Source organism: Dufourea novaeangliae, unplaced genomic scaffold (assembly GCF_001272555.1).
Source record: "Dufourea novaeangliae isolate 0120121106 unplaced genomic scaffold, ASM127255v1 scaffold89, whole genome shotgun sequence".
NCBI classification, from domain to species: Eukaryota; Metazoa; Arthropoda; class Insecta; order Hymenoptera; family Halictidae; genus Dufourea; species Dufourea novaeangliae.
This window is the reverse complement of record NW_015373988.1, coordinates 3,378,283-3,390,717: the sequence shown is the minus strand read 5'-3', so window position 1 is coordinate 3,390,717 and position 12,435 is coordinate 3,378,283. Positions and strand designations below refer to the sequence as shown.

General features: G+C 37.4%; 1 protein-coding gene across 1 annotated transcript; it reads right to left on the bottom strand.

The window, feature by feature from the left end:
• Nucleotides 1-7,981: 7,981 nt before the first annotated feature.
• Nucleotides 7,982-11,497, bottom strand: LOC107187458 (glycerate kinase-like). The gene is made up of 4 exons (XM_015575563.1): nt 11,231-11,497; nt 10,282-10,843; nt 8,552-9,423; nt 7,982-8,332 (listed from the first exon to the last, which is right to left on the bottom strand). Exons 1-4 carry the CDS (start codon nt 11,495-11,497, stop codon nt 7,982-7,984), a joined length of 2,052 nt encoding a protein of 683 aa, XP_015431049.1.
• Between the last annotated feature and the right edge of the window lie 938 nt (nt 11,498-12,435).

Below are 12,435 nucleotides of genomic sequence, written 5' to 3'. Positions count from 1 at the left end.
TTCACGCTTGAAAGGATAAAAGAATTCTAAAATGTTCTTCGTTCGCGTGTTATAATGCAGGCACAATTAAAAAACATTTCATGCCTTGAAGATATTTGATTCTTAAATATTCAAGCTATTTTACGATTCAGCACGGAATAATGAAAGTATTGCCAGGAAGACGTGCAACGAAAAACTGAATTCGAGTATAATTTGTAATTTCTAATTTCTATTCGTTTCATGTTTTATTTCCTCTTGGACAGGAAGCATTTTCGAACGTCGGTAATTACGGTTACCTTACAGTCTGGTCGTCGTAAGCCAGTTCTCGTCGAGTAAACCACGGTCGACTTAAAAACTCTAGTCGCAGAAGATTAATTTACGGTGTCACTCAAAGCTTCTTTTAAAGGTACTTAACGCTTGCCTTTCTTAAACGTATTCCTGATTCTTTTAACCATTCCCAATGTATACATTCAAAGCTTTCCGACCTAACGTTAATTCAAATGTAACACAGCACCCATTCATTTTATTCCTGTCCAAATTTATGTCAAATTTTCGCGCGAAAGACAATTGTAAGTTTTTCTCTAGAAATTTACGACAGCATTACGAGTCAGTCGTAAATACTTTACGTTCAGTAGAAAATTTATTCTGTCCTCTTAACAAGTCTAATTTCGGGCGATTTTTTTCTTAATAATTCTAGTTCTCGCGAGTCATAATTTGTCAAACTCTACTGGTTCTCATTTGTGCCTGGTAATACTTCAGCTGGCCCAACGCTACTTTTCTCGGCAAATTTATTCATTCTCATACTCACCTGCAACTACATGGAGTCCGTGGGAAATAACTAAGTCATTAATTCTGCTTTGCTACCGGCTGCTACTCCATCGTGGACGGGATTTCCTTAAAAAGTTCACTTATAAAATTCTTTCTGATGGAAATCGTAACGTGCGCGAAGCATTTAAAATATTGTAGAATGAATCGAATGTTTCGTTGATTGGTAATCAATATCATAAACTATTATGTAACTATATAATATTTTTCCGGTGTTTGTAACATTCACTTCGCCATTTTCAATTTTTTGTTGTTAAAAAGCTGTATTTCAAATTTATTTAAAACAATAAAACACACTCAATCGCGTCAATTTTTTTCTAAACAACACTTCACCCTGTTACATCGACATATAATATATAAACATAATTGTTTATTATTTTCATAAAATTACGGCGATTGTATCAATTGCAGGAAACCCATCAAAACTTTTGCTTTGAACCAGTAGATGCAGACATTTTATAGATGTTCTAATGCTTCAAATATGTGAATGACTTTTTCATTTTGATGCTCCGTGATTATTTATTTATTATAAATATTCCGTAGATATTACGTTAGGCAGATTAAATATAGACATCTCTCCCGATCGTTCTCTTCGTAGCGCAGCCTCTTTCACCTCTGAAGCATTAAACACGCGTTGCCGGCCATAGATCTCGTTTCCACCAGCAGTGGCGCACGAGAAATTAGAGGTCTGTCCACGCTGATCACGTACAGTGGCCAGGACAATGTGCTCGTTCTCTTGCCGTCACGTTTGACGGTTTATGTCAGCCGCGTCATGTGTCTACGCGTGTTCTTCGTCCTCCCCCTCAACTTCGGCAACGTGTCAATCATACTTGCTCTCCAGAGATTCGTTTCCCGATTCGAAATCGTTCAACCGAATGTGCCGCGTTATCATTTCATGGAATGTAATTAGTTCACTCCTTACAATGTCTAACAGAGTGTAATTGGTATGTAGATAACACGCGCTTTCATACATATTTATTACACGTTTAAGGATCACTCGAAGGTAATGGAAAACATCGTATTGAGAGTTTATGCGAGTTGACATGAAATTTCTTGGCGTGGTGCTACATTTACATAAATGCAGAATACAGGTGATTTAATTTAGAGTAAGAGTTGTTATGTTGGTTAACACCAGAACTACCAACGATGACCGTGTATTTATTTCTGTCAGATCGATAAACATAATAACCTTTTTGAAAATACTCAAATTCGTAAATCAACCAATGTTTTCATTTTTATAGTGCAATGAAAGTTGTGAAGGAACTGAGAAAATTCATTGTTACAATATTTTCATCATCGTTAGACGAGTTTACTAACCAGTCATTTTTACTGCTTTGTTAGTTCTAGTGTTAATAAGATCTGGTGAAACAATGATTCTCTGCTATGGTTCTCTACATTTTGCTCATACAGATCAAAATCCTATACGCTATACAGACTCCTCTCGGTTATCGTCTGGCTTGTTCTACACGATTATTGTCCAGGCGTTATCCCATAATATTTATTCCTAAGGTTCACAAATTTATAGTTGTTATATACAAAACACAATAGTATCTCATAACACACCGAATAATATCAAGAAAGAAAGGTTGAAACTAATTCTCTAACATGGTTGAATCGTTTCAAGAACACCTGACATCGTTCGAAAAATTTAACGAAGTATGTACATTACGTTCGATTCTCTTTCAAGCAGACAACGACGCGCGCGAACGGAAGATAACGCGGCATCGACGAAATAGAACTTTTCCGGAGCGAACGGAATTCGGGCTTTTCAGTTTTACTCGCGAAATTCAGTCCCCGGCTAGGATGAAATATTGGTATAACCAGTCTGGCCGACGATTTCGTGTTCCGCCCCACTGTTCTCTGCACAATCGGTAAAAGTGATAGGCTATTCGAGGGATAGGTATCGCGTTCCCAGTACTTTCGAGCGAACGACAAATACGAAATGATGACGCGCACTCTGTCGAAAAGCCGCCGTGATTTTCGAAACGTTATAATGGATAGCCCGCTGAGCATCGTGGATTCGATCGCCAACAGATTAATGCTAATTTACTCAATATTTACGTTCCTCCTCGACGTCGTTGCCTGCGCAACATATTTCCATTGTTTCACCTCTCCCATACCTACCACCCACACACACCTGGGTCTGTCAATATTGGATAGTGCCGGAATGCCGGAATGGACTACTCAGATGCGTGCCGCGATTAACGCGCGGTGTATACTTCAAAAGCTGTGTCCAGCATCCTACGGAACGTGGGCATTTTCGAGACTTTTTTTTCGTTCTTCCATATGGGATTCCAATTGGTAGGATCGAATTTTTTACCGTATTGTTTGCACCTGCCCTGCCACCAATTCTAATTTCATTCGTGTGACATTAATAATCTCCGAAGTATATTGCTGAGAAGTATTGTGCATTTTGATGTGACAAGACTGCGATAACTTTTTTCATCGAATGGCAGAAATGTTGATAGAAACGATATATGTATACATACTTGTATCGTGTACTGGAATGGTATCGAATCGAATGATGACTGCTTTATGGTGACACGTATATTTAAAAGAGATAATAATAATTTTGAACAAAAGTATCTGTACTGCCTTCCAACGTTAAATGATTTATGTTTAAGATGAAGTGTAGTATTTATGTCTGAAATATTCAAGTCTTAACCATAGATTTTTCAGTTTTAAAGATTTCGTTCTTCGAATTTAGTATTTTGAAAAATATTATATACTTCGTGTATATTTAATTGTATTCGCGTATTATCAAACGGTTATGAGTAGTAAAAACGCTGATTCCATTAGCCTACGTGAATTATTTTTATTGTATATCTTATTATCGCAAAAGAAGGGAATGCAATTTTCTGAAATGGATAATTTTTAAGCAAACACGAAGGGTAATTGCTGAAACGGAAGTCGTAAATTTCGTGATGTGTACTAGGATTACGCAGAGTGGACCCTTTGAAATCCACCTCGCAGAAACGAAGGATCAGTTTGTTTTCTCAAGAGTTTAAGCAATCCAGGACATCCGAAACTGCTGACCTAGGTTCGAACAATTGCATTTCGCTTAACTTGGGTCAACTGGCCAGACTAATATCAATAGAACTTTCCAAAGTACAAATCGATAACTGGATCGGCGCAAAAAATTAGGCTGCGTTCACATACGGAGACAGGAATAACTCTGTAATCGATACATATTCGTGGTACTAACAAAAAAGATAAAGAGAACGTATTTGTTTTAATGAATCAAACGAAAACAACAGGTTCGTCGAAATTTACAGAATCTTGACGCATATAATGTAATAAACAAATAACATTATTTCTTATTACTAAAAACAGGAATGATTGAATATTAAATAATAAGAAAATAAAATCACTTTATACACTATTATATTTACGAGAGTGTATTTGATAATTCAATTTTTACAAATGCTACTGCAACTATTTCTTTTTTATTTCTATACAGTTTCTTATTATGTTATTTCTGTGTAGACAACTGTTGTCAGTTATATTTCACGATATCCAAATTCATTGATTCATTCATCTAATGCCCAATGATCACTGAAATTTTTTCTTTTTTAATTTTAGACATTGAAACACTGCGAGCATTTATAAGCGGACAAGCCAAGTAATGCGAGCGGTCAGCCCCTATGGGATTCTGCGAATGCATTTAACGAATGCAATTACGGGATTTTCACGCGCGTACCGTATGCTAATCGTTATTATTTGCTGAATAGCTGCTACAATAAATTGCGTGGGATTATTAACAGTAATCGCGTTAACAGTTACCGTGAATCACAAACAATTGCCTTTACGTGTAAAACTGCAGGTAATACTTTTATATACTCGTGTTTACAATAACTACAACACCAAAAAAACACAGAACAATACAGTTCGAGCACTTATTCAAAATTATTCGTATCCATATAGAACACAATCAATGTAAAATGTATATTAAATAACCGATTCAGTGGGGTCACTTTAATAATTACAGTTGTCGTTCTCTATCTATTACATACATGACAACAAATTGTCCAATCTTTACGCATAGCAGTATATTTTATTTTATTATTCCACGTGGAAAACGCGCGTTTCCTGCGTGTTCCATTTCTGTTTTGAGTATATTAAACATCGATCAATATTTTCTGAAATTTCGAGAACTTTATTACAAATCTAGAACGATACAAGTTATTTAAGTTACATCGACCGACACGTAGCATCTTCAAAGTGTAGGTCACATTTCACGACTTCGAACGAATGGACGAACTTCATAAATTATTCACAACCGTTCGAATATCTCTCAGCATGTGTTAACGTCTCACAAATCACAGTTTTTAAGCGTATCATAGCTTCGAGTTATTTATACAAGTTTAGAAGCGTCTTGAAGCTGAACGTATATCTCATTGCTTTCGAATCAATTTAACAAATCTCTAAATCAGCGGATCAACTTAATCAACAGTTTGTTAATACTTTGAATGCTAAGGACGAATTTGATCGTTGTTTAAACACGTGTAAATGTTCATAATTCAACAACAATATATACCATTTTATACGGGAGAGTTGATAAAATAATTTGACTCAATAATCAACCGAATAAGTATTACTATTCAACTTGAAAAGTTGCATTTTTAAAAAATCAAATTTCTCGAAAACTAAGGGTATTGGCTAAAAACCGTTTACAGATCCGCATTCAGGGCACAAAAATGTACAAACAAAGGCTATCGAATGTTAGAAGTCCGAAAAAATGTTAAAATTCGTTGAACGTTGTAATTGATATCAGGACCGGTCGTCATCGTAGACCAAAAGTCGATCATAGTACTCAATTATTTAACATTCACTCTAATACCAGTTCAGTTTTCATCGAAATATTTAGCCATCACTTTCAACCCCTTGAATCGATCCTGTTCAGGTAACTTACGAATTTCACTTAAAAACAAAAAAGGTAATACAGGTTCGTTACTCTGAACCGAAAGGGTTGGGTTATGGTCATCAAAGCTTATTACGCGTTGACTTTCCCCGCATCGACTGGCTCTGCATGCTGGATCCACGCTCGCGCGAGAGTATCACGCGACAGTGGAAGGGTAGGGAGGAGGGGAATTAAAAGAAGGGAAAAAACAATCGCATATAATTTCGTGCGATAAACGTCAGGCCCGGGGAGTAATAAAAACGCCATGAATTAAGGCGGCTCAACACGGAATCGTGTAACACGGGGCGCAGTGCGTGTGAGCACGGTACCAACTCGCGGAGGTTCGCCAACGGTGCGTGGTGGTTGGTTGAGTAACGAGCGGTGCATATTTAGTCGTGGCTTCTCTGCAGAGAGACATGCAAATGTACGATGATACCTCCTCTCGGCTACTTTAGCCTCCTACCTCCCCTACGCCGTCAGGTGAAATATACCTCGCTTTATGCTTAATCAAGATTTCGTGGATCATTATGCACCTCGTACTTCATACATTCTTACCTACGGGAACGTTTTCTTCGTACGAGGAGGGAACGATAATTCGTCTCGTCTCACGATGTTATCGTTTGATTGATGTTGAACGGAGAGTGTTTCCAGTGTAATCGATGCGATCGTGTACACCGTGTTGTTTGATTAGTGGACCGGAAAAACGAAAGAAGACACTAGTCAGTGGGTAACAAAGTGTTTTAATACATTATTAGAGTATAATATTGTCCAATTTATTTATTTCAAATATTTGAAATATCCTCTAAAATAATCAAACTTGACTATTCCTTAGTTGGCGTGAAAGTTATTATTACATATTTAAAAAAAAATGTTTTCACTGACACATACGTGAAAAGGTTTAAATTTCGTTGAAAAATACGACGGATGTCGACGAAATAAAATTTCAAGATGTTAGACGCACACAAGTGGACGGTCTCGAGGGATATTTTCAGTTTAGACAGAAAGGAATGCTAAAAAGAACGTAGTGAGGAGCGCACTATACGAAGGAGGTGTCATTGAGCTGGCCGGCTCCATTCCCGCGGCTTTGTTGAACAATATTGGTACCGAACCCATGGGAGACGCTGCCCTAGAAGATCTCTATTACGTTAAGAAAGAGCAAAATGAGCTTCTTGGGATTTTCGTTCCATTCATTCCTTGTGGAAAAACCGAACGTTCAATAGACATCATTTCGCCCCCCCCCCCGGACGTATCGACAAGTTTAAACGATGAAGTTGGAAGATTCCCTTCAGCAGACCGCCTTGATTGAAGTTTCACGCAACGGTAAATCTGTATAATTCTTGCGGTGCTGTATAACCGACCTAGGAAGTCGGAGTGGATATTAATACTTCTTGATTCAGATTCGAAGTAGTTTCACCCTATTCCAGTTTCATCCGAAGTCGAATATAAACACGAAGAATATCAATATCTTGCGGGTGTTTAAGCAAGGTCGAATGTTTATAAACCAATTAAATAAATAGTAAGTTTCTACCCCCATGATTGGTTTGGCTTGAGAAAAAGGAAAACAAGTTTGGGATAAACTTCCGAAAAGTACCCACACAAGATAATCCTGGCCTTGATATATGTTATCAAAATTAATTTTTTTCTCGAACTGTCTCTAACCAACTCTGAATGACCTTCTTTCTTGAAATGTCTTTAAGAAGTTCTCTGAAGCAATATACTGATCAGATAGAAATTTTAAAAGTTCACATATCTGAGAAAATTACGATATGTTTTTCAATCTTTCTTTGTTAATAACTTTTCAATAACAAATGATCGGCGATTGAAATCTTTTAAAGGTTACTTGGAGGGTGACCTTGATAACATATGTCAAGTTCAGGGTCACCGGGTGTGGGTGATGTTGGATGTTCACCCCAAGTCTGTAGTTAATTCTATAAAAGTTTCAGTTTTATTTATTGCAGGACATAACTTCAATATTATTGGTTCCTAGTTTATTTTAAGAATAATCGGACAATGCCTTGAGAGATGAAGTAAACTTTTTACACATTCTGGCTTTCGTAGAGTCTCTATGAAAATATGAATTTGTACAAGGATTACACAGTTTGCATATGGATCTTAAAAAGATTTCACACGAGTGATTTATTAATATTCTGTTATTATCTTCAAGTTTTATCACATGATCTTTATATATAGTATTTTTTGTTTGTTTAACGGATCTTTTATATTTTACAAAAAAGATTTGTAAAATTGTTTCATTTACTAATTTACGTGTTTTTAATCTCATAGTTTTTCTATCAGTCTACCCATTTGACAACAGTATTGCGATTTTAAGTTTGTTTCCGCTGACATTGTTACATTGACGGGACATTCCTTATCAATGCAGGTCCTTTCGATGTGCCCATGGCAGATGCCATCGCAATTACATTGGAATTTGACGATTCGTATGATATGAAGATCCCCGACGTCTGTGAAAGTGTAATAATTCCCGGTTTTCAATTCGAGCAATTCATCTTCGTCGTTAATGCTTATGAACATTGTGTTCGTGTCATTTTTTTCTAAGCTGTGTTTAGGGATAATATCCTTAAATTTATTTCTCGTTGCTTCGTGGTCCTTCATCACATTGTAGGCTCGCTGTAAAGGAAATGGTTGGATGATTTACATTTATTATGCAATTGGTATACGTACAGAATTTATCATAAAAACTTTTATGAATGAAAAATTATTAGTAGATTAGAAGAGTAGTAAAATTAATAAAGATTATTAATTTTACTACTCTTCCAAAGTAACCTTATAAATCCCCGCCCATCGTCCACAAACCCCGCGTAAAACGTATCATCCTGGAATTTTTACCTCGATCGCAAACTGGTTTTGTTTATCCTCCTTAAGTTTCCACCAGTTTGCATAAGCGGTGTTGTATTCGCCGAGCGCTTTTTCGTATTTCGGATAAACATCGGTACCCAGGCTCTTATAACCGAAAGCGCCAGCTGCGCTGGTATTGCCGTCTTTGCCGTGAGAGCTGCCGCCCAGGAACCAGACGGTGTACTCTCTCAAAATTGGAAACTGCTCGGTACGCATATACCAATATAATGAAAAGTATAGAGCGAGCTCCTGATTGGGTCCGCCCTTTCCAGGCTCCGCGCAAAGATTGACAGTCTGCCGGCCGCCAAGCAGAAGGCACAGACCTAGGCCCCATTTGTCTTTCGCCGGGAATATTTCGTGCACCTTTTTGTCGGTCAGGGGACAGACAGGGCTCTCCTTCATTTCTTGATACATGTCCAATTGATTGATTTTCCCCTCGACCGCCAATATCATCAACGAAGTGATCTTCACGTACTCGCGCGCGAACTCTTGAACCTCGCCGAAACAGGTGGAGTTCAGCTTCACGGGGAACAAACCTAATTTGAACACCTCCACGGCCATGCATTCCATGGCGTCTGCGTTGCACGCTACCACATACTCGTGGACGAACTTGTATTTTTTGCTCTCGGTTACTTGCTTGTCCGCGACCATTGTCCAGGGTATAGTCTCCTCCAGGAGTTCCCTCACGCTCTGCGGCAAACGCTCGAAGATTCCGTACTTCGTCATGATCTGCAAAGCTGTATCGTCCTTCGGATCGTACACGCATGGACCACCGGACAGTTGAGTCATTGGCTCCGCGGAAACGTCCGAGGTGATTAGAACGATCACTCGAGCTGGATAGGCGAACCGTGCTAGATCGCCACCTGTGTTCATTTATTTTTCAGTGTCATTTGTGTAGCTCTCACGTAGTGTAATTGTTATGTATAGATAATCTGGAGTACAAGGTGAAGAAACCATCGGAGGTAGTTAAAATATCGTTCACGACGAAAGAAGTACAACTATACGACTTTCATTTTAACGAAGTTTTTTAAGATGGTAGTAAAGTGCTCGAAAGAAATCCAGCGGACGGTATACGAGTCCGATTGGTTATATCCCTCTAAGTCCACTTTCATTAACACAACTGTAGGATATTGGGCACACGTATTGTCCTTATTGTCCGACGCGATGACATCGACTAATCAGCGTGATGAACGACTTGAGGTGACTCAGTGCGAGCGAAGTGTCCCTTTTACTCGTGTACCGTTTCGCTGCACTTCTTCTGAGCAACGCAGTTTATATAGGTTCCTAATGATATGTGTGAAATATTAGGTGTAGACGCTCGATAATTTCAACGATATAAATAATAATGTTACGTATCTTCAAGATATATTATAAATGTAAGTTAATGTAAATTGTAGGTCCTAGGATCGATTCCTATTCGAAAACTTTTTCTTTTACTTTGCCAACGCAACTTCGATAACTTCGACTTATATCCACAATACATCTCGAAGCTTCACGACTTTAATTGTTTATATCTTAAAAATTATCGAGTGTCTACACCTAATATTGGAAACCGCGTTAAAGTTGAAGTTGGGGTCTTTTGATTATTAGATTAATTGCTTAACAATGACAAATTTCCGTGAACCCTACTAAAACCTGTTTTCTACTTCTGTAAAATATTTTTTTACAGAATTCACTTTTCATTAATACAGTATATTGGAATAGAAGGTTTAATGTGTTACCTCTAATTGTAGACAGCTTGTTTCTCACAGTGTTTATTTCATCGGGAGTTGCTTGGGCCGCCTTCAACCTGTTTATTACACGAAGTTTATCCCTCAATGTGATCTCTTCCCGCGGGCAACACAGGAGATCATCGATTCCGTGCGAGAGCATAACTATCAACAGATCCTTCCTTTTCAACTTTTTGCAGTAGTTTATAATCCTCCTAGTCATCGTGACGGACTTCTCGTCTGGTTGTCCGTCAGTGCCGGCTTCGACGTAGGAGATAGCGCTGTCTAACTTTGGAAACGCTTCCGGAAAACTCCACATCATGAAAATTGATTTACGTGGCACGACCACCCATCCTCTTTTCAATTGTCTGCCGATAATACGTTCGAACGCAGCGCTCATCGTTACTGCTTCCTTACCCCATCCCACTATATGCAAGTTTTTCTTCACTTTGTACTTGACGCCTTTAATCGATAAAGTCGATTTGCCATCGTATTTTATCTTATTGGGTATAATTACGGAGGTGTACACGCATTTTATTCCTGTCTCCACGACTCTACTCAGGTCCTCGCGAATCTATATCGTGTAGAAAATACGTGGAACTAGGTAATTGGTTTAATTAATACTAAAATTAATGCATTTTATAGACTGTAACAAAAAGATGCGAGAATATCGATGAAACTCTTGTTCAAGAAAATCAATTTATATTTAAGCTTTGTTTCTGACAGTCGATAAAAATTTGATTTTCTATAAATATCCGCAGTCTAATTATTATATTAGGAGAACTTTTGGGACCAGAAGAAGAATTAAAGCATTTGTACTTTTGTGGATATTGCATTATTGTACAGTCGAGGTGTTCTACCGTACACGTTCGTGACTTAAGAAGAATCGGACGAAATAAGAGTTATTGAAATAGTGTTAAACAAAGTACTGTTGACAGTGTATGTAATCTTGTTCGGAAACCTCTAACATCGTTCTTTCACTTCCTGTCTTCGCAGCATCTCTTCTTTCTTTTTCACGAGCTCTCTCTTCTTTCTCCTGCCGATCTCGTTCTAGCCCAATTTTGTCCCTTCTTCTTTGAAGCAACGAAAGTCTGACTTCTTCTATAACCTTTTGTCTCTTTCCTTCGATCGCTGCAATTCTCTTTCTAGTTTCTTCCTCTTTTTCCGGATCTTTTACTTTCTTCTTTCGTCTTTTCGGCGTTTGCCTCTTCTTTTGCGGCTTCGCCATGATTTACTGGCCCGCGTATTACGATTGTCTTTATCTCATCTGGACTGGTAGGATGTTACATTTTCGTGAAGGTTCTTAAAACGTGGACAGGTTACACAAAAAAAGTATGGTTAAATGAAAGTAGCTGCAAGTGTTATACGTGAATTTATTTACATTGATCACAAAAGTTGCGCCAAGTAACAGATGTTTTTTGTATAATTGAGATAACATTGTCGTTAAAAGAGCTAAAAAAATTTGTAATATTAACAATAAACCAATAGTACTTCTTGTAAACAACATTTAATTGTAAAAAGAAGTTCATGCAGTATTTTTCACATATGTGTTTTTATTCAATAAGTAAAAAATCTGACGAACAGTTTTCTTCGCGATTTTCTTAATTTTCTGGACAATAATTTAATGCAGTTGTGGTCATTTCAAGCTTTAGACAACACTTTTAGAGCATCCAAAAAAAAGTAGCCACACAATAGTCTAAAATAATCTTAAGTCTTAAGTACTCTAATTAACGATTATATCCAAAATGTTTTTATACGTTCACATTTTTACGAATTTATGGATATATTCTATCTACTACCTGTTTAATTGCAATAAAAATAAACAAAATTATTAGTTACTATCAAAGAGTTCAGATCATTAATAAATTTCAAAAATAAAAATTATATGTAAAAAGATATTATTAAATACTAGTTACTATTCAAAAAACGTTAAATAATTTCCGAAAGATACGTAAATTTCAATAAAAATTAAATTTTCTACACAGAAAAGCGAAAGGTGGCGTCATCCGTGAAAGTAAATCTAAGCTACTAGCCAACTAGTAGACATATGTGTCTATGCTAGATGGCAGTACCAATGGCGTTCGGGTAACTGGTGTTCGATTCCTGCACGGTTCCTGGATTTCTGGTCCTCTACAGCCCTGACTAGTGCAGGAAACGAAGGTTTAC